The 25,212-nt window shown below is 56.7% G+C and overlaps 2 protein-coding genes across 2 annotated transcripts in view; both read left to right on the top strand.

The window, feature by feature from the left end:
- Positions 1-884: 884 nt before the first annotated feature.
- On the top strand, positions 885-18,652 carry xylt2 (xylosyltransferase II). The gene is made up of 11 exons (XM_039740110.1): positions 885-1,114; positions 5,613-6,114; positions 6,764-6,939; positions 8,989-9,191; positions 9,851-9,931; positions 10,465-10,681; positions 10,972-11,148; positions 12,356-12,612; positions 13,423-13,618; positions 14,680-15,013; positions 18,171-18,652. The coding sequence occupies exons 1-11, from the start codon at positions 980-982 to the stop codon at positions 18,491-18,493; spliced, it is 2,601 nt and encodes an 866-aa protein (XP_039596044.1). The 5' UTR covers positions 885-979; the 3' UTR covers positions 18,494-18,652.
- Positions 18,653-21,386: 2,734 nt separating this feature from the next.
- LOC120517316 (ras-related protein Rab-37-like) overlaps positions 21,387-25,212 on the top strand; it is a 29,917-nt gene continuing 26,091 nt past the window's right edge. The window contains exon 1 of the mRNA XM_039739532.1: positions 21,387-22,001. Within this exon, the coding sequence (XP_039595466.1) occupies positions 21,876-22,001 (126 nt within the window). The 5' untranslated portion in view covers positions 21,387-21,875. The remainder of the gene's footprint in view (positions 22,002-25,212) is intronic.

The following is a 25,212-nucleotide window of genomic DNA, read 5'->3' on the forward strand; positions in this document are numbered from 1 at the left end:
ACTCACCTCCTAAAGGCCAAAGCCAGCAGATGTGAGTGTGAGACACGATGATGACTTGTGGCAGAGCTCACTGGGGTGACACCGGACCGGACGTGGAGTCCACTGCTCACCCTGGCAGCAGGACTTCAAATGGTAGCTGAAAAACAGAAACCCACATGGGCACAGGGAGGGCATTGAAAGTCTTCAGAGGAATCTCTATTGTGGCATGGCGAGGTGTCAGGATGGCAAGGCTACTTAAGTATAATGTCAAAGATTTGTGCCAAGTGAGAAGTTGGCGATGCCAGCTGTTAGTATTCCTTCAATCTGTCCGTCTACATGGCAGATCCGTCCACAAGGTGGCATCACTGGGGGTCGCAGCCTATCCCCCCAACAGTGTAACTTTCTAGTGAAACCACCACTTTAAAAGCAACAGCATAACAAAATGGATGAATTGTCAGCTCAGCCTGAGGGGCTTCGTGTCGGGCCGGCGAGACCCCGCGACCCCGCTCGACAAAGGCAGGCCTCAATCTGGTCACGATGGCTTTAGGCCACGCCCACCGAGACCAGGCCTCGATCCACGCCCTCGTACACCATAAAGGGGAGGGGCGGTCGGAGTGGTGACGCCCAGTTCCCCGCCCTTTACCGTAATTATCATAATGTCACGCCGCTGCCTTACGTCCCGCATCGAATTTAGGTAATTTCTTACAGGCACCTTGCCGCTTAATTCGTTCGCGAAGGTTGCCGTCGTTGTGATTTTCGTCGTCATTTCCAACAGAACTCCCAACCTTTCGCTCCCACCCTCCCCCTTTATGTTTTTTAGGCAGCGCGTAGAAAGTATTTGAAGTAGAAGGAGCCTTGTGCGCATGCTCAGTGTCTCCTTACTTTTGTAAACGACTCTCGCGGCTGGGAATATCTGGGCGCGGGCACGACGGCGTGCGCGTTCATACCACACGAGGACGAGCCTCGCAGCGACGGCGCGCCTCCAGACTGGGAACTGAAAATGGTGGCGAGTGTCAGGGTACAGAAACTGGTCCGCCGCTACAAACTGGCCATCGCCGCCGCGTTAGCCATCCTCCTCATCCAAGGCTTGGTGGTATGGAGTCTCCGGAGTCTGGAAGAAGGGGAGCAGGGCGAGGTGAGTGCCCGCCGTAAGACGCGACGCCGGTGCTGAGGTGTCGCTGGCCGCTTGCTTCTTCTCCAGAATGTCATTATGGTTTGTTTTTGTTCTTGTTTTGGGGGGTCTCGAGCTTCTAAGGGGGTCCTCGGCCGTGCATCGTGCGCTGTCCTGTTTCTGCTGCTTTAATTGCATTTGGTTTGTGTTGAGGTGGCGGCGGAGGAGGAGGAGGCCTTTGCGGGGTGAAGTTTGCGAGTGAGCCGCACCGACGTGTCTTGAGCTCGGCACGCGCGACGTCGACGGAGTTTGCCGCTTGTCAAGTTACGGGGGCGGGGGCTGCGGGGTCTGGTCTGGGCGGGCGGGCTGCGCGTCTCCACCACCCGCCTCGGCGCCTTTTCTCGCTCGCTGGCTGGCTGGGCTGGGGCCGGCCGGCGTGTTTTCCTGGTGCTTCTCATCCATCAGTCGTGGAAGTTACGCGCTTCGGAGCCTCCCTGGCGCGCCCACAAACACCGACGGGGTTCGTCTTTGAGGGAAGTTCGTGCGAAGAGAACCGAAGTCAAAGCCCCCCGACCCCCAGGGGTGCCGCCTCGAGCGCAATGCTTCCGTATAGCGCCTTTCTGGAGCGGCTGCCACTCCGGTGAGAGACGTGGCTCGGTGTAGGGGGGGTCCTGCTCGGCCTGCTTTGTTAACCCGCTGCGAGACGCTGGCTTCTTGTCCCCAAGAGTGTCACTGCGGTCACACATACAGGTGAGAAGGGGCTCTCCCCACAGGTGGCTTTGTGACAGACGAGCCCTGGCAGCGCCTTGCTGGGGTGTCTTCGAGTCCTGACTCCGGAGGGTTTGGCTGACGGTCATCCTGCTGCAAGGTGTGTTTCTTCACCTTGGCAGTGCCAGGCTTGCTTGCCCGTCTCCTTTCATTAGATTTGTGCCAGCTCTCTTCTCTTCTCGGCCGTTGGCGTTGCCAGCACTCGCCGCACGTTGAGCCTCAAATGACGAGGACAGCCAGGCAGCGAAAGCCCCTGTTGAATCTCGGGGGGCTCTAAAGGGGGTTTAGTGTTTCTGAGCCGTCTGATTTCCAGGGCTTTTTATGTGGGTACACACGGGCACAGCCTAAAGCTGCTCTGCTTACTGCCCGGTGCTCTGGGGTCACCCCTGGGTTTTGGTGTAAGAGGTGACGGCATGGAGGGGGTCCGTGTTTTAACTGACGTGGGCCGCACTGCCACTTCAGGACGGACCGACCAGGCATGGCACTCTTGAGGGCCCTTTTTGTTTTTCAGCAGCTGTTGTTGGTTAATGAGGTGCCCGTACTTAAGGTGGCACGGGCCCCCCCCCGGATATCCCTCCTTGTCACTTTGTGAACTGGTGACCAGTCGAGTGAGTTGAGCGTTTCTGCTGGTCCGGCCCACTCCTTAGCTGGCATGCGGTGGTCTTGAGTGCCCACCCTGTTGTCTTGTCTCTTAACTCTCTGTAGTGACGCTCGTCGCACTTTGATGTTTAAATGGGACATGTGGGCCAGCTGAAGCCGTTTGGGGTCCTCGTCGGGGCAGTCTGAGGTGGCACAGCATCTGGCAGACCTTCTAGGACCCCAGAGGTGCAGAGCTGAGGTCCAGCAAAGGCTCTCTGTGTCCTGGCAGAATGAAAGCCCCCCGTGCTAAAGGTGAGGACCGTTGTCCGCCTACGAGGGCAGCAGGGTGGGCTTGTCTTCCACTGCCATACCACCCCATCAGATTGGTGGTCGGCCACACGTCGAGACCCTGGATGCTCCGTGACGATCAAACTCTTGAGGGGTTGGGGGTCTTCCATCTAAGAGCAGGGAGACGGTTAGCAGCTACGGTGCCCTGACGTGAGACGCTGGCACCTCAGCAGAGCGAGGACTGAAAGGTCTGGGCATGGCAGGACAAAACCAAGACGTGCTGATTCTGTGCCCCCCTTTACTGCAGCTGATTTACGGTCATCTTGGCAGTGGAGGGGTCCCTCGGGCTCTGCCCTACTCCTTGCTTTCACCACCCTGAGACTGGCAAAGTCCGACTGATTCCTGACCCGTTTTCTGTGCCAGCTTGCTGAACGTCCAGTGTTCTGTGGCTGCCACCTGTGCCCAGCGAGTGGCTCAGTGACTGACCGGTGCCCACGTGTCCTCTAACTCCTGTGTGTCTGGGACTGCCTGGAGGTGACGGGCACGGTGGGGGGCACTCTGCATGGGCCAATCGCACAACATGCTGCTGTGTTTTTTGCTTTTGTCACTTTGATTTCAATCCTTCTGCCGAATTCGTAGAGGTGACGTGTCCCCAAATGTGACTGGGTGTTTGAATTGCTTGTCATTCTGTCCCTGGCACTCGCTCACACTTGGGCTCGGTGTCACCTGCACTGCCACATTCCTCCATTGGGTGTAATGGCCGCCGTTCCCTTCTCGATTGTCTCCTCACAGAAGTGGCCGATGACAGGCGTTGGCCTCGCTGTGCCAAGCTGTTTGAAGGAACAAACAAATATGGGCGTTTGTGCTGAGCTGGCGAGCAGAAGATTGGGGGGCAAACCCGGTAATTGGGGGCTCACCTCCTAGTTGGATGTCTTTGGTGAAGTCAGAGTCAGATGTGTGGGCTGAAGGCCCAACATGATGCCACTCTGTGGGGTGGGTCGGGACCCTCGTAGCCTCCACGTTTCTGCTTTCAGATGAAGAAATGACAGAGGTGCCCGTGGCTTCACCAAAGGGGGCACTCGTGGCATGTGATGTGCACCCTGGCTGGCAGTTTGATCTCGGGCGCTGCCCGCTCTTTGGACCCTTCCTGTCGGGTACCCGAGACTCCTCGTCCGCCTGGCAGACTGATTTTTTTTTTTTGTTTTCCATTGGGACGTGGAGGTGTTGATGCCCCCTTTGAGTGTGCCAGAGTGGTTGGCGCCTTCTGGTGGCCAGTTTTCTTTGACCCGCCTCACCCACGAGTGTGAAGGACGATGGCAGAGGAAGATGCCAGAGACTCGTGAAGCGGAGTTGCTTGTGTTTGAAACCTGCAGATTTTTAGACAACGCAAACCCGCGGAGTCCTGCCAGCCTTACCAGCCAACCGGCAGGCTGCCCTTCTCCAGGGTCCTCTTCTGGTGGGCTCTGCCCCCCTTCATTCTGTCTGCCGTCGGTGGTCTTTGTTTAGTCCCCATTACACCTGTGTGCTGAGTGTCTCGTTTTCGTTTGGTGGCACCGCTGTCACCTACTGGCTTCCTGTCCCGCCCCAATTTCCATTTTCCACATTGCATTCTGGGAGAGGCTCTGGCTGCGTGCTGTCCAGGAGGGTCCGGTGTGCAGCATGGACTGGAGGTCCCCGGAGTCCATTTCTTGAGTGTTTAGCGGGCCACTGAAGTGAAGATGACATGCGTCTGCCCGTATGCCCGCCCATCTGTGCCCAGGATGGCCACAAGTGTCTCTCTCTCTCTCGGTCTGTCTGTCTCTGCGTCTCCGATCCATAGTGCCACTCCTGACGAGGGACAGAGCTGCCAGTCGAGAAAAGTGATGCCGCCTCGCGTCGCTTGCTGCGTTATGCTGACAGAATTGAGAGAAAATTGGCACCTTTTATTCTCCTGGCTGTGGCAAATGAATGTGCCAGCCGTGTTGGCAGCGGCGTCTCGGTGGTTCTGTGCTCGTCTCTCGACCTGTCAGCTGTCACTTGAGTATTGGCGCTCTGTCCCTGATGTGCTCTCACCTGCAGGCTCATAACATTCCCATAAATGCCCACCTTAAAAGTGACGGAGGGGACAATCAACACAGTGGCCACCAAGAAAGGCATGCGGGTCTTTAAAGGGGTCCGAGCCTAAAGTACTGCAAGGTTGACCCTCGGGCCAGCCTGCCCATTAATGAATGGCCCCTAATCTGGAGTCGTCAGCAGATACTCTAAGGGGCGCCACCCTCCCAGAACGGGGCAGTGTGCTGTGCCCGGGAGGCTGGTTGGGTGCCACCTGCTGGCCCTGTCCCGTCCTGCTGGTGCCCTTGCTCAGGGGTCTCCATGACCCTCGTATAAAACCATTCAGGGTGGAGTATTGGCATTTACAGAGGTCCAGTGTGAGGCCTCAAAAGTGGGCACAGTACGAGGTGGCCACTTGTGATGTGCTGCCACAGATGGGGGCACTGCCAGCCTGGTCTACGCTTCATGCCAGCTGCAGTGGGTCCTGATTGAGCCTTTTGTTTGTGTCGTCTGTGCCACCGAATCGAGCGGTCGGCCCTGCAGCTGCCTACTCGATGCTCAAAAGGGCGAGGGGCAGACGCTGAAGGTGGGCAGCGGTCCATGGGTTAGAGGTGCCATTAACAACATGGAGGTGACCCAAGTGCCCTCCTGTGTGTTTTTACACGTGCTTATGCCAGTGCCCCCCCGGGAGGGGTCGGTCTTTGACGGCTAATGCCCCCAGCTGTAGGTCACGTGCTGGGCTCGTGTTGGTCTCGGATTGTTCGGCCACGTCGGGTCCGCTCGTCACATGGCATGACCCGTGTCTCGGCCTGGCGCTGCTTTTCACTTCATCTAATTCTCTGTTTTCTGTCCCCAGGGTAAACCGGGGCGGTCAAAGCTGCCCGGTCACAATAAAGACATGAAGGACATCGTCAGCTGGGAAAGGAAGAGCGGGCTCTCCATCCGCAAGCGCAGTCGCTGGAAACCCGGGGTCCAGCAGCCGGGGGGCACCCGCGCCAGCTCCTTGGACGTGGAGCGCCTGCAGAAACGGCCCACAAACCGCTACCGAGCCATGCAGGGGCACGGCGGGACCGCCGAGGGCATGCCTTACGACCCCTCCAGCAGCCGCAATTTTACCGACCTGAGGGGGGAGAGCCGCTTCCTGGGGTCTCAGCACGGCGAGACGGGGAGCGTCGAGGGGGCCCCTCAGTCCTCCAGTGACTTTGTGCCCAAGTGTAAGATCACGGGCAAGGATGCCCTGTCTGCCTTAAACCGGGCCAGCTCCAGGCAGTGCCGCCAGGAGATCGCCAACATTGTCTGCCTTCACCAAGCCGACCAGCTGATGCCCAAGTCGGTGCCCCAGTTCTGCCAGCAGCTGGGTAAGTAAACCGTCACTTGTGTGTAAAAGAACACCTGGGAGCCCCCTCTGTGCCCTCCATGTTACGTCTGAACCCCAGCAGGGACGGGCACCTCACAGATGCCGTTTTGTGTTGTTGGGGCCCAGGGTGCAAATGGGGGTCCCGGTCCGGGTACCTTTTGGGTGGCCTTTCTAAAGTCGTCCCTATGTGGGACACCAAATTCTAGACGGTGTCGCTAGCTGTGCTGGCACTGTGGCCTGGTGGGTGACGAGCCATAAGGTTTTGGGGGGCTTGGGGGTTTCCACTCCTACCCTGTCTGTACCCCAATGGCAAAGAAACACCAGGAAATGATTGGATTGCAGCCTGATGATGTCACAGAATCAAAGAAAAAAAATCAAAATTGGATGACCTTCAAAGTCCCCGTCCTCGGTGGGTGTCTGGGCACCCCTGGCCTGGCTCCGGGGGTCTTACACAGGTGACCCTGGCGAGCCCTCTGCACATCTACAGTAGCATCAGTCACAGACCCCAAGTGTCACTCATGAGGTCACATGCCAGCCCCACCGCCTGGGACTGGAGGAGTGGGTGTGCGGGCGAAGCCAGAGCATCGTCTTTGGGTCCCCCGTAGCTCACGACCCTGTCCCGTGGGGTCACTTTCTCTTCTTGTCTGCAGGTCTTTCTAGCCCGGTCATCCAGTGGGACGATGTTGACCTGGACGTCAGCTCGGTGGACAATCCCGTGAGGGTGGCCTTTATGTTGGTGGTCCACGGCCGCGCCATCCGGCAGCTGAAAAGGCTCCTGAAAGCCATCTATCACAGAGACCACTATTACTACATCCACGTCGATAAGGTAAGCACGACCCGCGGTGGGCTACGGGGGCGGAGACTTCTGTGCCTCTAGGGGGCCACGTGCACGTCGAGGTTTCTGGGGTCCTGATTGACATGCCACCCTCAATGCCATTCTAGTGACATCTGGAGGGAGAGGCGCTGTGATGTGGGCTTCCGGGGTCTCCGTGTCGTGTGTGGACCTGCTTGTCACATGTGACCAGAGTGCCACGAGAGGCCTTCACCCGTGCTGCTGTCGATCATCGGAGACGTCACCTCGGTGTCCCTGGTCCTCTTCACACCGTCGTCCTGGTGGCCGTGGCAGAATCGGTGCCTCCACGTTTGTTTGAGAAGTTGCACTCTGAACGTGGACTCGAGTGCCTGTGGGTATTCATCCCACCACTGCTCTTTAGCGGGGGTCCTCCGGTTGGCAGTCCGGGGCACACTCTTGGGCTGATGATTTCATCTTGTGAGCAGCAGCGATGGTTCTGTCCAGGCCTGACGGTGGGTCAGGAGGGGCCAAGGGTGACTTGCCAACCTGCACTGCCCGTCTTCTGCTGCCGATGATGGCGTTTGCTCCAAACTACAAAGCTTGTTATTGGCAGTTGGTAATGGGCTTGACTCCTGACTTGCCCGCCGCTTATCCAGAAAATGGAAAGTCACTTTCTTGTTAACCCCCCCATACCCCAGTACCCACCCACCGGTGATGAGTGCTGTGAACCGAGATGGACACCCCAGCCTGCCAGCTCACCGACTCCACCTCAATTTACAATTTCATTGCAGGCATTGCTCTTGGCCCATCAAATGTGCCACTTTCACCAAGTCTGTGCCCACTCGTCCAGTCCTATCCTGGCCTAACCAAATGGGCAGCGGGGTTGGAGACTCCAGAGAGAGGGTGGTAGTTTGGCCATCTTAAGACTTGATGTAGTTTGTCATGCCACTGCAAGTGACGCACACGTGCCAAACGTGTGACTGAAGCAGCGTTCCCCTCTGTCACATGTTGGTGTCACGCCTTTCAGATTGGCACCTGCTCACCAGAAGGATCTCCTTATGTTTATTTAGAAAGAAATAAAATGAAGAGGGCGCCATGTGGACATCCCACAACAGACCCTCTGGGACAGGGAGACGGGCGTGCGGACCACAGGAGAGGTTTGGATGTGCCCTGTGGGTGTCCTGCTGGGGCACAACACGTGAGAGATGTGAGCCCGGTAGCCACTAGAGGGCGGGTGACTGGGTAGACTCGCTCTTGGGGAGGAAGTGGTCTGACGTCGTGGCCACGAGATGCCTTGTGGGGCTGTGTCCTCCATTTTAAAGTGTGGGCGGCATCTTCAGTGTCACTTGAAGACACGGGGACACCTTGGCTGACTGGGCAGGGCTGTGGCCTGGTGTCCCTGTAACGGAAGTGTAGCAGTGTCACAGCAGCCTGGGGTTTAGAGCCCGCTGCCACCCCAGAGAGCATGGCACTCCGATAGGTAGGAGAGTTGGAGTGAAGGTCCTTGAAGAGGCAGGAGCTGAAGTCGGGTCACTTTACATTTGGACACAGAAGAGCAGTCGTCACTTGGTCCTCTGACCATGCAGTACAGGGTGGCATGCCATGGCACATAAGTAGAGAGAGAGCAATCACAAATGACTATCGCAATGCCTACATCCCATAGCTACTCCAGGTTTGCTTCTGCGGGCCCGGTGTGGGTGTGAGAGGGTCCTACCATAGCTGGGTGACATGTCCAGCGCCAGTGCTGCCAGGTTAGACTCTGGCCCCTGGGAATGTTAAATGTGGGGCTGTTTTTAACTGTCCTCCCCAGGGCTGCCACGTTATATTTGCTGTGCCCGGTGGTGATGCCACTTTTCAGCATGCCTGCTGCTGTGCATCTGTACAAGTAAGATGGGACCTGGGTGGGCAGATCAACAGGAAGGGCTTTGATGACATTTCTGAAGAGGGCAATTTGAGGGGTCTGGCTAAGAAAGTGTCTGCCAGGCTGGCACTAGAAGCTCTGTCATGGCGAGTTTTATGTTGTGTGGTTTTTGTCCTTTGTGGTGAAATCATTTTAACTGCCAACCCGCCTTCATTCTGCAGCGCTCCAATTACTTACACAGAGAAGTCCTGCAGATTGCCAAGCAGTACCCCAATATTAAAGTGACCCCCTGGCGCATGGTGACCATCTGGGGTGGAGCGAGTCTGCTGAAGACTTACCTGCAGAGTATGAAGGACCTGCTGGACATGAAGGAGTGGAAGTGGGATTACTTCATCAACCTCAGCGCCACCGACTTCCCTACCAGGTACGATGCCAGGCATCCCAATACTGTGCCCTGAAAAGTGCAAGGGGGTTTGAGGGTCTCGGGTCACGAGAGAGAAACTGAGGGGACACTGCAGAGCCACTTGTAGACCTCCATTTCATTCAAGGACTGACTTATCAGCCAAAGCAGACCGAGAAGGGCAAAGGCTGGGCTTGGCAAGACATGTGGGCAGCTTGGGCATTCGACAAAAGTGCATGGCAGCAAGACGCTGATTCATGCCAGTCACAAATGTTGTGTTGAGATCGCAGGGCAGTGGGAGAACTGAAGAGACTGGAGTGTGTGTGTGTGTGTGTGTGTGTGTGTGTGTGTGTGGCGCAGATCAGCAGTCATGGCTGTGACACTGAGAGCGACTCGTGGGTTTTGCCCTGCGACATTTTTAGTATTGAGGTGAGTGCCAAGTTGGCTGTCCCCTCAGCAAAAGCTTTTCACTCTGTGCCAGTGTGCCAACATCGGAGTCGTGCCACACGTCATTCGTGTGTTGGTGACGTGATTTCATCTCAAAAGTCCCAGGTGTCCTCGGACCTTGCCAGTCAGACGAGGCTGGCAGGCGCTCTGGTGGTCTCTGCTCTCCTCATTCCAGCTCTCCTTTTCATTTTTAATCTTTTTCTTTTCTTTTCTTTTCTTCTTTTGGGTAAAAACAGAACAAATGAAGAGCTTGTGGCATTTCTGTCAAAGTACCGAGACAAGAACTACCTGAAGTCTCATGGACGAGAAAATGCGAGGTAACGCCCGGTGGTCTTCTCGATGTTTCTTAGTTCCTAGTAAGGGCTAGCGGAGGGTGGCACACTGGGCTGGTGCACCCGGTCAGCTCTGGTCTCTCCGTGTCAAGTCTGCATGCCAATCCTGTCCCTTTGATCCTCATCCGTCCAGTTTGTGCCCGGCAGCGGGCGGGCAGGCAGGCTCCCTGTTGAAGGCCCCGCTGCGGGTGACGTGTCTGTCCGCAGATCTCACATTCGTGAAATGTGGTGACCCCCGAAGCCCGCTGGGCCTACTGAAGGCTTGATCTCCTTGGCGGTTTGATGTCATCTCGACCCACGGGGCTGGCGCTACCATCGGTGGCGCCAACTCAAGAGTCACTTGTGGCATTTAGAGGTGGTCCTTTTAAAGAGCAAAAGGATGAGTGTACCCCCAAGCATTTCTTTTCTGGTGGTCTACTCTGTCGGGCATGTTGGTGAGTGAAGGTGGACGATGGAGATTTTGGTGGTCCTAAGATGTTTTCAACGAGTCCCAGTGATGGTCTCTGGTTGCTCCGCAGGTTCATTAAAAAGCAGGGCCTCGACCGCCTCTTCCACGAGTGCGACTCCCACATGTGGAGACTGGGAGAGCGGCGCATCCCCCTGGGCCTGGACATGTCGGGGGGCTCCGACTGGTTTGCTCTCACCAGGCTGTTTGTGGAGTATGTGGTGGAGTCGCAGGACGAGCTGGTGAGCAGCCTGAAGCAGTTCTACACGTACGCGCTGCTGCCCGCCGAGGTGAGAAGGTCTGCCCGGGTGTCGCCCGCCTGCCCGCCCGCCATGTGTGTGTGTGTGTGTGTGTGTGTCTCGTATCGCATGTCCTGCCTGCAGACGACCAAGAGTTTGACGTTGAGTGTGGGCACTCGGCTCGAGTCCTCCCTTGTCGCGACGTTCCAGAGGTGCCCACCTCCTGGCAGACGCTGTGATACTTCAGGACGCTAGATGGCATCTGGAGTGTCTAGCAGCGGGGGCGGGGGACGCGGGTGCCACCTCAGCTTTGAACGCCTTTGTCCGTTTTTCTAACGCAGTCCTTCTTCCACACCGTGCTGGGCAACAGTCACATGTGTGAGACGCTGGTGGACAACAACCTGCGGGTGACCAACTGGAATCGCAAGCTGGGCTGCAAGTGCCAGTACAAGCACATCGTGGACTGGTGCGGCTGCTCGCCCAACGACTTTAAGCCGGCTGATCTCGTCCGCATTCAGGTGAGTGCAGCCTTCTGCTCGTCCTCCGCAGGGTGGGCTGCTCTTCGTCTTGGGGGCACAGGTGACAATTATGGAATGGACTCTGTTAACATTCAAAACTGTGCTGGGAGATGGAAATGTCCGCATGCCATACACCAAACAAACTGCCCAATGTATGCTGCCAGCCGGTATATCAATACCACTGCACCGCCACTGGCATCGTCGTCATCTTCTCAGTCTTATTTATTCTGCGGCCTTCTTCAAAGTGACGAAGAGGATGGGGTGGGGGGGCTTTTGTGTCAACGGGTGCTCATAACGGGCAGCACTCGGCATTATTTGATGTGCAGGTGTCTCTTTGTGTGTCACGATGAGGACAGTGCCCTGGGGGGGCACCTGGCCATGGCAGTGCCCAGAGGGAAGTGTGGTCCTGCCCAGAAGAACTTTCAGGAGTTGGCGTCGGCAGTAGAAGTGTCTGAAAGAGTGGGCTGTGGGCGATTGAGGTGGGCAGTAGATGGCCCGGGGGGTCCGGAGGGTCTTTTGGCCTGTAGAGCCCCACAAGTTTTATTTTATTGGGCCAGCTGGAGTTTTTGTTTTCCTGGCCACCTGACCCCACGTTGTCATTGAAGGTCACTGAGGGGCACTTTGAGGTACCTTCATGTATGACGATGATGGGCATTAAGTGTGAGGCGAGGTGGCAGACCGGGGATGAGGCCTGAGTAGATGTCTGGTGGCCCGGGGAGGACCAGAGAGAGTGGAGGTTAACCTTGCGGTGACGGTGACATCTGTCTAGCCTCTGCCCTGCACTGTGACAGGGTTCCATTGCGAGTTTCTGTGACACGAGCGTCGGGTCGTGGGGTCATTTCTGCTTGTACTTCTCTGTGCCCCTCGAGCCCCCGTAGTGTTGGCCCTCTGGTCATGTACTGTGTCACCGATTTGCCGTTCCTGCCTGGTCCTCGTCACGCTTGCCACCTAAGAGCACCTCGGCCTTTGTAGGGCAGTGTGGGTTACCGCGGCCCCCTCGGCCCCTTTGGAGTTACTCTGTGTAGCCCCCTCCGTCACCCTTCAGTTTATTTGGGGAGTGCAGAGTGGGCAGTTGGTTAATGTGACGCGGCTCGAGTCCTCGCGGTGCTCTGCTGGCCGTTTGTTCCTGCCTGCGCGGGTGACGATGACGATGGTGGGCTCGCTCGCTCCCTTTTAGCTGTTCTTCTTCTTCCTTTTCTGACCACAGCAGTTGACCAGACCCACGTTTTTCGCACGGAAGTTTGAATCGACGGTGAACCAGGAAGCGATTGACATCCTCGATTCCCACCTGTATGGAAACTTCCCTCCCAGCACTCCGGCACTGAAGGCCTACTGGGAGAACGTCTTTGAGAAGGAGGACGGCGTGAACGCCCTGAAGGACGCGACGCTGACGGCTTACTGCTCCTTCTTCAGGCTCGGGGTACACAAAGCGCAGTCGAGACGGGACCTCCAAGACGTGTGCAGGTACGCCCGCCGCTCTCGGGCACTCTAGGCCTTTATTGGCAGCACAGCAACCTGGGCTCAAATCCCGGCCCGGTTCTGCCATGTGGAGTTGGCACATCGCCCAGCCCCCAAATGTCTCAAAGCCATGCAGCTCGGCTTGATAGACAAGTTTACAGTTGACCTGCTGGGGACGGGGGGGGGGTTTGGGGTGCCATGTGATGGAGTGGGGGGTCCCCCTCATGGCCAGAATGATCCTGAATGGATGACAGGGTTTACTGCGCTCATCTTTATCTAGGACCACCCCTCGTTCATGAGGTTAGGGTCTGCTGCGTCAGCCAGCACCAGGAGAGTGTGGCTACAAGGGGGCGGGGGTCCCAGGCAGCAGCCCACCCCTGAGTGGATGTCTTCTCAAAGGCTCTTTGGCCAGGGCGTGTGTGTGGGTGGGTGTGTTGGCTGAGCCCCTCCTTTGTGGCAGAATGTTGTGTTCAGAGCAAGACCCGCTGGCAGTGATGGGTTGGGCATGAGGCACGAAAGGCTGGGTTAGTGGGTGGCATCAGATGATGAGATGATGGTGGTCTCGTCCCAGAGACAAAGCCAGCTAATCTGGGCAAACCTTGAAAATAGGAAGGGGGGGGTCTTTGCTCCAGGGAAGACCCCATTAGCCCTGGTGGTCTCCACAGGGTGTGTTCTGCCGCTGGGCACCGGACTCATCGGACTGAATGTTCACTGCCATTAGTGGGTGTCTCCTGCTGCATTGTGGGGGTGTGTGGCGCCCGTACTTTGTTTGACGGGGGTCCGCGAGTCTGGTGACCGTCTGTCTGTCTGCTGCAGGTTTGAGCCCATTGGCTACCCCACTGCTGTCCACCTGTACTTCTTCAGCGATCGTTTCCAGGGTTACCTCGTTATGCAGGAAGTTCAGAACGTGAGAACCAATCGGCGGGAGACCTTGGAAGTCTGGGCCATGCCAGATGCCAACCTGAAGTTGGAGAGCAGCTTGAGGGAGTTTGAGCGACTCAGGAACTTGGAGGTAAGACCCCTGGACGCCCCGAGCACTGCGGTGTCACGCCGTTGCCATTAAGGACCAGAGGGTGGCGTCTCCTGGACGTGTTTGCCATCTGCTCGTTGAGCCTGGTGTCAGGCTGGCGCACTTTGTGTCCTTTCAGTTCACTGAAGTGTTGGAAGCCAGCAGCTCCGTGACACGTTCTGTTAACCCCTTTTGTTCGTCCCTAAGGGGGGTGTGCGTCGGGCTCATTGGCCTGGGTGGGCTTGTGGGCTTGACGGTGGTCTGGCATCTCGTCCAGGGCTCCGTGCTGCTGGGTTACACCAGAAGGGCTTTCAGAAGGTGTCCTTGTCTTGAGGTGCTGGTGCTTCTGGCCAGTGGTGTCCCCTCTACCCTTGGCAGCATATGACTGGTGACATCTGCCATGTGTGTGACAATTAAAGGAAGAGCATCTTGAAACAAGTCTGCAAAAAGCCCTCGGAGGTCCAAATGAAGCTGTCACCTGGCCTGGAGTGTCACTTAGCACTCGGCCTGTGTGACTCTTGTGTTATGGCACATGACCCCATTAAGCTGTTGGCTTTTGTCACCGAGGACATTTCCACAGCCCATGGATGTGCCTCTGAGGCTAGTGTGCCCTTTGAACTTGGTGTGATATGGGCACCTATGGTTCTGTGTGCCCCACGTTCAGCTGCCATCCTGGTCCACCTCCCTCCTTTCAAGCCACTTTATTAATGTTTATGGCACTTTTCTTTATTATTTCCTTCTCCCACTCTTGCCACCTTCTTCATTGGCATAGCACAACCCACAGAGGAAGGTGCCAGGCTGGGTGTGGCCCAGTACTGTGCCATCACATGGGTCTTGTCAAGTGTGGCATCTTGCTGCCACTAGCTTAGACTTTGGAGTTTGCTGCTGTTGGCATAGCCCCGTGCTTTCATATTTTCGAAGTCCTAGTGCTGCTACGCCACAGTTCAGGAGGTGCCCGCCGTGCCCAGGCCTTGGTAACGTTCTGGGTTCCTGTTGCTTTAGGTGCAGGTGGTCACGCCGGCTGTTTGTTTCTTGCTTGACGGGTGGCACTTTTTTTTTTGTAGGTTGGGACAGAATGGGACCCCAAAGAGAGGATTTTCCGGAACTTTGGCAGTGTCCTGGGCCCCCTGGACGAGCCAGTCGCGATCCAGAAGTGGGCGCGGGGCCCCAATCTGACGGCCACCATCGTGTGGATTGACCCCATCCAAGTGGTGGCCACCTCGTATGACATCAATGTGGATTCCGAAGCGGAGTTCACGCAGTACAAGCCCCCGCTGCAGCGCCCCCTACGGCCTGGCACTTGGACCGTCCGCATGCTGCGCTTTTGGGAGCCCATCGCCGAGACGCGCTTCCTGGTGATGCCGCTTGCATTCAGGGGACGTCAGCCTCTGCGCAAGGGTGAGTGACACTTTTTAAAGCCATGCCTGCTCCGGCGGGGTCCGGTAGACGCGATGAGACCCCAGACTCGCGCTCAGGATCGGAGGTAGAGAGGACACGGACGGGTGCAGGGGGTCTCTTGTGGTGGGTGACCTTCGAGAGAAGGATGGGTGTTGGCGCCACCCGCCTGGTCGTTTCAGAGGACTCGGGGAGCTCCAGTTTAACGGTGGGAGTCACGATGACGTGTCCCCAACTCGCCGAGAGGTCCCACCGGGAGACCAGACCCCGTGACATTTATACGTCGTGTGTTTGAGTCTGCCCACGTCTTGCTGCCCACTCGCGCAGCTCCTGGTTTTGTGTCGGGGGTCCCAGAGGCCATTCTGCCGTCTTCTGGTTGATCCCCCTTTGCTCTGCTGCCGCTCAGTCCCTCTGCTGGGACGCGGAGTCATTTGTCATTTTAACAAGGTGCAGTTGGCACCACAGGCTGACGTGGAGTGCCAGCTTTGAGGTGGTCCTCCCGTGCCAGCTAACGTCTGTGCACATCACAGGCCCCCTGTCAGTGCACCGAGTTCATAAAGTCCCATTGATGGCATTGTGCCAGCTGGGTGTGTTTGGCGAGTATTGTGAGGACCACCGGAAGGGTCACTAATTGCCAGCAGAATGCGTGGTGACCCCTCTGGCTGCCTACCTGCAGCTTCAGCGGAGCTCTGCTAGGCTGGCACACTTCAGAACTACCCATGCAGCGCTGCCCTTCACGGAGCACATGTGACTGCTGCCATTGAGGTCCCCCAGGTCCTGAGTGTGCCCGTGTAATGCCATCGCGACGGACACTCCTGGATTTCATGTCCTTCAGGGTCCCCGATGTCACACCTGTGTGATTCGGTCCTCGGTTTGACCCTCGTCACCTGAGCCGTCAGCGTTTCTGCCTTGTAGGTTTGTTTGTCTGACTTTGACTGCCTGCTTGTGTGATGCCATGGGGCATGAGGGGCATGAGGCCTGTGCAGCACGAGTTTCACTGCCCACAGCTTTTAGCCACAAACCTTGCAGGCGCCCTTCAGAGTAAAGGATGTCGTCACTTAACTTTCTGCTCCAAGCGAGTTGCCAGCCTTGTGGCGCTTGGCCCTGTTTTTCCATTGCTGAGGATCTCCTGTGCCCGACTTGTCTATGCCAAGATGCTTCTAAAATACCTGGAGGTGAAAGGAAGCAGGATGCCAACCAACCATTTGGTTATTGTGCTGCGCGTATGTGGAATTCCTGTGTGCAGGTGACAAAGTGAGTGGGCATAGAGACGTGCTAGGAGTGTGGTGCCCGCAGACAGGGTTCCTTTTGATACACGTGCCACCCCGGGGTGTACCCGTAATCCTCCTGTTGAGGACGTGGCGTAAGGCAGCAGACAGTTCAGAAGTCACTGCAGCCTTAACTGAGCTGCCTCAGGATGCCAACCAGCCAATTCGTCTTGGCGCTGGAGAGTCGCTCAGACCTGCGCAGAACGATTCCGATGGCACAACTACGGTTGGAGCTTGACAGAGTCTGCTTCCCGGGTCAGTGCCAACTGTAATACCAGATGACACCTCGGGACGCTGCTGGGCCACACACGTGACACCTCTTGGCTGCCACATGTCTCGTTCCTGATGAGGTCCCTGAAATGAGGGTGATGCCAGCTCTGTGTCTCCTTCATTGGCTAAGGTGCCACTGCCCTCTGGCCAGTGGAGGCAGGAATTTCCCTTCCTCGGTGGGTGGTCTCGCAGTCGTGCGCCACTCCCCTTGGTATGGTGGGCTTGGAGGGTGTCTTTGAAGTGCTGTCTCAGGAAGTCGGGAATTTTGAAGCGGTGAGCCATCTGGAAGACCCTGGTGGTCTTTAGTGCCACTCTTCTCTCCCTCTGTTTGTTGGTGGGGTTGGCACAGTAGAGAGAATTGTCCTGAGGTACTGCTGCTGTTGGTCCATTGTGAAGGTAAGTGATGGCACCAACAGCCGTGTAGGTCCTGGGCCATATGGAGGTGATGGCATTTGGAGATTTTAGCACCCAACCATGTGGGCACACTTATAACAAGCTGGTAAACCAAATGAGGATAAGGAATGGGCACTATGTCAGACCTGACCCAGATAGATGTGGGCAGCGCCTACTCACTGCAGTAGGTGCCTGGCAGCTTTATGGATTGAAGAAGTGGTGAAGAAGCAGTAACAAAGTGACTGGTAAATATCAGCCTGGCGCACCTTTCAGCGTTGAGCGGGCACACTTTCTGTCTCTTAAGCTTTTCTGCGATGGGCATTTGGATCTGAAAGTATCGACAAGAGTAGAATGGAAATGCCCACGTTGGCAGCTGGCATCCAGTCCATGGCTTTATGAAGACCACCGTGATGCTATTCGAGTCCAACTCGAGTGCTGGCATCAAATGATGAGGGTCTGTGCCAGTCGCACACGGGGCTTGCCCAGGGAGCCACGACACTTGAGAGGCCAACAGTGCCTCCTCTCCAGAGTCGAGGCCATCATGAAGGTGACTTCTGAAGACGCTACTGTCACTTTCACGGTGCCTTTAATGAGACCAGTGGACGCTGCCATGGCATCTTAAAGTTGTCTGTTGGTGCCCTCTAGTGGCCATTAAAATAGGAGCTGGCAGGGCAAGTCTGAGTGACGGATGACATCAGCCAGGTGACTTTCATAGGGCTGGTGACAGTTGTGACATTTTAACGTTCCTTCCTGCCCAGCATCCATCATTTAGTAAGTGACGGGTTCAGAGAACCAACAGATGAGCCCGTTTACAGCACCATGTTGGCATCTGCCTGAAGTGCCCGAGTACGGGGGGCTGGCACTGAAGCTGCAGAGCGTTTTTATGGCGAGCGTCATGCCAGAGGTTGGCAGGCACTGGAGCACAGGCTGGCTAATCGACATACCGAGCATCGTGCAGGTGGGCAGTGGGGGTCTCCAGGGGAAGGGGCATTCTGGCCAGTGCTCACTGGCTTGGTGGGTGGCATGAAGGCCCTGGACTGCCCTGTCCACCTCTCTCTAGACCACCTTAGTGGTTGGTGTGTTGCTTTTAACCCGGGCCCTTAGCAGCGGGTGAGAAGAGATGGTTAGCGGGTACTCATTTTTTGGGTGGCACTCGACGGTCGCGCCCCAGGGGTCTTCATCGTGCTCTGAGGGTCTCTAACGTGTGCCGCCTTTCTTGTTTGTTTCAGATGAGGACAGCTGGGTGCACGCCGGCCCCCCTGGGAATGTGTACATGGAGCAGACCTTCGAGCAGCTGAGGGGCGTTTTAAAATTGCCCCCCAACGATGCCCCTTGGCAGCAGGCGCAGCGCAACGCACAGCTGGTGGGAAAGCAGCTGCAGGACTGGGTGGACAGAAGCGTGGGGGCCTTCTGGTTGACTAATGACATGTGTGCCACCACCCCGACGTCCTGCCCCTCGCTAAGACTGTGTGCCCAGACAGAGTGGAGCTCCTTGTCGCCCGATCCCAAATCGGAACTGGGGGCCGTTAAGCCCAACGGCAGGATCAGGTAGCCCGGCTCGGACCACCGCATTTGTGACAATGACGGGCGGTCACTTGCTGAGCCCCGCCCCCAGCAGGGGACAGCCAAGGACAGCGGGTGCGTCCCCCCCGAGGATGGCTGGTCTCGTCGTCGTAGGGGAGGACGGAAGGCTTGGGACCCCCAGACCCCCTCAGGGATCGACGCGTTGATTTGTGACTGACTTTCAATTTGCACCGAGTGGGCGCTCCTGAAGTACGAAGGGGGTCGCGGTTAGTGGGTGGGTGGGTTTGTTTGTTTTTATTTATTGTTTTTGATCAAAACTGGCAAAGTGCACTTTAAGAAGACACTACAGTTTGCCTCATTCAGAAGAGCAGAGACTGGGCACTGTGGGGCACCTGTGCCACCTGGCTGGGTGGGCATCCTCAATGAAATGCTGCTAAAACTCGGTGCCCTTCTTGACGTTCTCCTCCTCCTCTTCCTCCTGGTGTTGACGCAAGGACGATGCCAAACGGGACCCCTTGTGGTATTCATGCTGTTCAGGACCACCACTTTAAACCCCCTTTCTAAGAAATAAAGACTTATTGTGCGGCGACAGCTGGAGCCCGTGGTCTCTGGGGGTGTGTGTGAAATGAGGGTCACCCACCCACTTGTACAGGGGCAGGTGGCACATCTCATTATTGAGCTGCTGTGCCCCTGATCAAGGGGGCCTCAAGCTCGGACCCTGGAATCTTGAACTGTAGCCCCCCTACTTCATTGGAGGGCGACTGCTGCGGCTGATCAAAGATGGCTGGTAGCCACACGGTGGGATTCAGAGTGGGCCAACTTCGGGGTTTCGTGCCGTTAGTGCCACCCGAGGGCTCATCTCACTGGCATCTCCAAAGCTGCTGCTTTCCTTTACCTCTGAGACCTCCATTCAGATCCTTTGGGGGTCCGAGACCACCACTCTTATCAAATATTTCATTCAAACTGGTAAAGGTGTGGTGGGCCATCGAGTTCAGTGGCCGTCTGCTGCTGGTAAAGGGGCCACGAAAAAAATCTTCACAATCGAGTCTGCCAATGTTTGGACAAAGGGGGGCGTGTAGACCCTGGCTCGATGTGGTGGTCTGGCTCTCTTGGTATGTTCCTACAAAAGGTGGTCCCTGTTTGGCCGTGAAGGGGCTGCAGCTCACTGCTCTTCTGTCTTTCTGATGGCTGCCAGGGCTTGTCAAATAAATGCTGTGACTGGCCTGGCATGCTTTGTGCCCCCGATGCCCGGTCCTTTATTTACAGCTGCGGTCATCAGAGGGCCACGACGAACAAGCTGTCTGAGGCCTGTGGCGCCTGTCATCTCCATGTGAGCTCCTCCATGCCAGTCTTTGAAGCCCCTTGGCGAGTTGGGTTTATTGTGGTGCCCGTCACGGCGTGCAGCCCACCGCTGCCATGGTACATGAGCCTGGGCTGAGGTGACAGACTCTTTACATCTTTTGATTCCAAAGCTGCCAGTGTCCCTTGGGCAGCAGAGCAGTGGCATTGCTGGGTGCCAAGAGGTCAGTGACGGTCCTTGTGTTTTTGGCGAGGTGACCACCACACGCAATTCCTGTCCTCGGGTTGTGAGACCCCCAGGTCTGTGTAATGGTAGAAGTTCTCCAGCAGGTGCCCATAATTTCTGCCGATGTCCACTGGGTGGGCACCACACCCCTGCCCCGATTCTACTTTAGTACTCCTTTGGCTGCAGACAGTGTTGTGCCCGTGTCCAGCTTGGCCCACACTGGCATTCCCATTAAAGCCTTTGCTGTTGTGCGACAATCCCAGCAGATCATACACAGCAAGCGCTGGTGACCCAAAGTGATTAAAGACCCCCAGAGTGCAGATCTTCTCTTTCTAGAAAGCCATCCTCTCCCGTCTTCTGCCTTGTCTTGTATTGGGCACTCGCACCATGGGGCCCGGGCACAACTTCACGCCCACCTAAGCTGGCATGGAGTGGCTTCATGCTCTGTAAGGAGTGCTGGCCGTGGAGGCGGGAAGCTGCTGCCACGTTGCTTTGGACAGCCATCGCTGGTTCCTGCCTTGTGCCCCCTGCACCCACGGGCACATCATTGAACTTGGTGACTAAAGATGGCTGTGTTTAGCCCAGCTGCTGTCGGCCTGCGTTCTTCCACAGTGAAGTACGAATATGCAGCTCTAGCTGTGCTGCCCGTCGAAAGCAGTAATCCACATCCACCGTGGCATTACCCCTGGCACCATGTTTTGTAATACATGTTGTCAAAAACGTCATTGCATTTTCCATTCCAACAGACGGCGCATCTGAAACACTAACACTGCTTTTACGAATCCCATACCAAGTGGCATGTGACAGAGATGTGGGCATTGAGGTTGTCATTCCAACAGCATCACAAATGTTTGTAATAAAATCAATTACTGCCAATGTGCCATCCGTTGAAATGGCAAACACAATGCACACGTCTCTGTCACATGCCACTTGGTATGGGATTCGTAAAAGCAGTGTTAGTGTTTCAGGTGCGCCATCTCTTGGAACGACACACAGAACATGCAGACGGGCACCTGGCCTTTTGTTAATGGCGATGGCAGAATAAGCTGGTCTGGCTTAATATTCGAGATGCCAGTAGACTCGTGTCAACAGGAACTGAAACCTTCGTCTGCTTGTCACAAAGTGCCTGGTCCTGGTGCCACCCGGCGGCGCAGCACATCAGATCGGCTGCCCTAAGCAGGATTTGTTTTTCTTTTACTTTTGCTTAATGGTTTAAAGACCCCCATCCTCCCCCTTTGCCGCCCACGCTCGTCATGCTGACTGAGGATTTCTAGTTGCGTCGGGTCACGTGACGAGCGCCTCATGGCTACTTGAATATCAATGGAGGGAGGCTGCTCTCGGGTACCCTCTGCCGGCCGAAAAGGGCATCTCCGGTCCTGCGCTTGCGGAGGCCCCCGGCGGTTCATCCACGTTGTTCATTGTCTCCGTCCGCAGACGGCAGCAGGGCACTGAGACCACCTCGATTAGATTACGGCACGGGGGGCAAGCCTTTCATCTTCTCTCCAAGGATTCTTAAAGCGACGTGGAATAATAAAAAAGCACAAAGAAAGACATGAAAGAAAACGCCTAGGCGGCGCCAGCTCGATGCCACCTCGACGCTTAAGTAAAAATTCACAGATTCACGGAGCTCGCCAGTCGGCCGCTTTCGTAATCTCCTTTGCCGTAGCCCCTGCGCGCGCGCCCGCCCGCCCCCGCCTCTGCTGCGGAGCTGCGTCAGGATCTGTCCGCGGTGCTGAAGTCTCCGAGCCGCCGTCCGATGAAGCGGGGGCATCGCGCAGGGCGGCACGACGAGTAACTCCGCTCCTCCGTCTGCGCTGGGGAGGGTGGGGGCAGACAGACAGAGAGACCACCGGCTTTGAGCCGCACCCTGGTAACGCTACAAGTGATGGAGCAGCAGCCATCCGTCCAGAGCGGCGCCAGTGGACCTTCGGCTATGGACCCGGCCACAGAGTGCGGGCACAGCCCTGGCACCGTCGCCGCACCCGCCTACGACGAGGACCTGCTGCATAAGGTTTGTGTCACGGGCGGCCTGCCGCGGCTTCGGATTGTGGAAGGCGTCGCAGTCCCGGCCCGAGTTGTTGGGGGGGGGGTTGGTTTCGTTGTTGTCGCCGTCGTCTGCTGCCAGCGCCTCCTCGGAGCGGCGCGTTCGTGTGCTGTCGCCGGCGGCCCTGAATGGCGGTCCCTGTCGTTGGTTACGTTGGCTTGCGTTTTGCCCGGTCGTTGCCGTTCAGGATGTCATCCTAAAGTTCTGCCAACAACTTCTGCCCGGGACGACGCGCCCCGCAGTGGTGGTCCCAGGGCGTCGCTGCTCAGCTTCGGTGGGATCGACCACTTGCTGGGACTTTCTGGAACTGTTGTGTGACACCACGGATGGCCCCCACGTGCTGCAGTCTCTCCTGAGGGTGGTCCGGCATGGTGCTGGGTGCCAGATCCCAGGAGGCCTGTGGTGTTGTGACTGTGCCAGGCCTGCCACGACCTTGTATCAAGCCCTGCTTTTCATTTCCAGAGAGCTTTGCCAGGTTCTGCTAAGGGGTCTCTGGACCCCCAGACCACCTAGGAAGCTGGCTGCTATCTTTAGGGTGTGAGTGACTCCTGCAGATGAGGCGCATTGCTGTGCTTATTCCACTTGATGAGGTAACAGCAGTGCCAGTCCTCTGGGCCAGCTTGGCACAATGGCCTCCCTCATGTGGACACGCAGCCTCCGCCATTAACGAGCAATCCTCAGACTGGCCCAGTGGGGGCTCCCTGGCTGGGGTCCTGGTTCAAGGCCTCGTGCAGGCTCCCCAGTTTACTCCCCCATTCCAGAGTCGGCTCCACCGTGAGCGTCGTGTTGCGCCAGGGTCCGTGCCAGGGGGCCCTGCAATCGATGATCCTCAGTTGTAGACTGGCGAGGGGGCCTGCCTTGTAATGTCTGCTGCCCACCTTTGCTTTTAGTTACGGTGATCTGGCGGAGCTGCCCGGGGAGGTCGGTGAGCGTGTTTGGGGTGAGTGTGCCCTCTCTGGACTGGCACGGTGGTCAGGGCCACCCTCCTTGTGAATCTGTAATGGAAGGGGTAAAGACAGGATGAGAGGACAGCACAAGCTCACTGCGGGAGAGAGACAGGAGGGTGACCCGCTTGGACCTGGCACCTGCTCTGGGGTTGGCACTTGCCCTGCCCGCGGGCTTCTTTTCCTTTTCAGGTTGGGTTGTCGAGCTGTTGGGGTTAAATTCGGTCAGCTTCCCCCCACCAGTGACAGCTTGCTGGTTCCATCTAATTAAGTTTGTACCAGTGCAGGCCGCGGTCCGGTTACCATGACAACCGCATCCACAAACATGGCTCTGTCAGCATGGCAAATCCCAGGCTTCCCTCCTTAAAGACGTAGCCCAGCGGGAAGGGGAGGGATGCCATCCTCGCCCCCAATAGATTGGCTGTGCCCGATACCCTAGGTGGACGGCCCCAAGGTCTTTGTCCAGAAAAATTAAGCAATGAGTGACATGTGAGCCACCTAATGGCGTCAAATGGAGGACGAGGCATCGGGGGCTTCGACGGAGTCTCGTTAATTAACTGCGCTTGATGAACATTTTGGTTTGGACGTTTGCTGTCCGTCTGACGAGACTTTGTGGCCATCTCTGCTCACGGGCACGGCCTTGGACCTCCTGGCACATTTAAGATTCAGCTCCTCATGTCTGAGAGGGTTTGTGCCCACTCGCCCGCATGCTTGTCATCTGTTGTCCTTTTTGTCACTGAGCGCCTTTTCTCTATTTAAAGATGCTGGTGTAAATGGGCGTGGCAAAGCCCTGCTCAGGCCCCGCCCAGTTCCCCCCTCCCACTTGTCTCAGGCCACGCCCACAGTCTTTCTTCATGCCACTAAGCCCGTCATCCCATCTGAGGGTCCGTCTTCGTGAAGTCGTTTGGTGGTCCACTGCTGGTGTTTGATCGTGGTGGGCCTTTGGCATCCTAATGATGTTTTAGATAAATCACCCCAAGGGTACACAGGCTGAGCTAGTTGGTGGGCATAAATGGGCCCTGTTATGGACTGGCATGTTGGCTACCAGCCTCCTATGCCCCTACCCTGTGTTAGCAGGTCAGATAGATGAGTACAGTGTGCCACCACCCCCTGGGCAACATTGACACTGGCTTGGCACCAGAGCTCTGAAGGCTGTACCTGTCCAAGTGCCACCTGTCCAGCTGCTGCCCCCCACTACTAAGGTAAGTAATTTGACACGAGGGGCAGAGATGTGACCAAGTGGCCACCCTGTCCTCATTGCCCTGATCATGGTGGCCTGTGGCCCAGTGTCACCAGTACTCAGTTAATGCACGTTGAAGAATCGGAGACAAACAAACATTGGCGGTCTCGCAGGCGCTTCCACCATCCCTCATGTTATGTGGCTCCTTCCATGTGAGTGTGTGGGCATACAGACTGGCACCACCTTCAGCTTTCACTCCCGCCTTGCACCTGTCGTGTTTGACTGACTATTCAGTGATGGATGTTGAGAGAGGTGGGCTGCGAGTGCGGGCACAAGTCAGGTGCCAGCAAGGACCTGTGAGCCGCAGGATTCCGGGAGTCAGGATTCCGGGAGTTCGACATGGTGCTGCTGTGACACTTGAGGCCACTAGATGGCAGGCTCGCTCATTTGTCCCAGCAAGTCCAATGGCAGTACCCATGGGCATGTTAAAGGTGTGCCCGCAGAGGGCTGACGAGGCCTCGGTGCCCATGCTAGCCGAACATGCCCAAGTGCTGAGGTCTTCACACTTGTAGCCCCTTGCCAGTCGATGCCACCTTGGAGTCTCACTAGCAAAGCGTCACTTTTGATGAGCAGCCAAAGCAGCTCATCTGCGTTTTATTTGAGAAAGAAACTGAAAATATGATGTGGCATTGCCCACCCTGCCCACGCAGCACTGGCTCGCTGCTGGCCGGCCAACTTGTTATCAAGCCTGGAGGGGTAGGCGGGCAGGCAGGAGGCCACCCACCCAGCATCGGCATAGCTGTGGTTCTATTGCCTCATCGTCCAGAAGGAGCCCGGGTGCCCATAGTCATTTAGTCATTTGTCACGTGGCAGGGCCCTGCTGAGCCAGCGGCCAGCACTGGCATCTTCAGAGACCCTGGAGGCACATGAAAATAATTTGACCACCAAAGAAATGAAAAGAGCAGTGCCAGTCACTGCCCCAGGTGCTTGGCATCATGTCATAAGGGGCCAGAGGGTGCAGACCCTCCGGGAGCCACACTGGCAGCGCCTACTC

Source organism: Polypterus senegalus, chromosome 17 (genome assembly GCF_016835505.1).
Source record: "Polypterus senegalus isolate Bchr_013 chromosome 17, ASM1683550v1, whole genome shotgun sequence".
In the NCBI taxonomy this organism is placed as follows: domain Eukaryota; kingdom Metazoa; phylum Chordata; class Cladistia; order Polypteriformes; family Polypteridae; genus Polypterus; species Polypterus senegalus.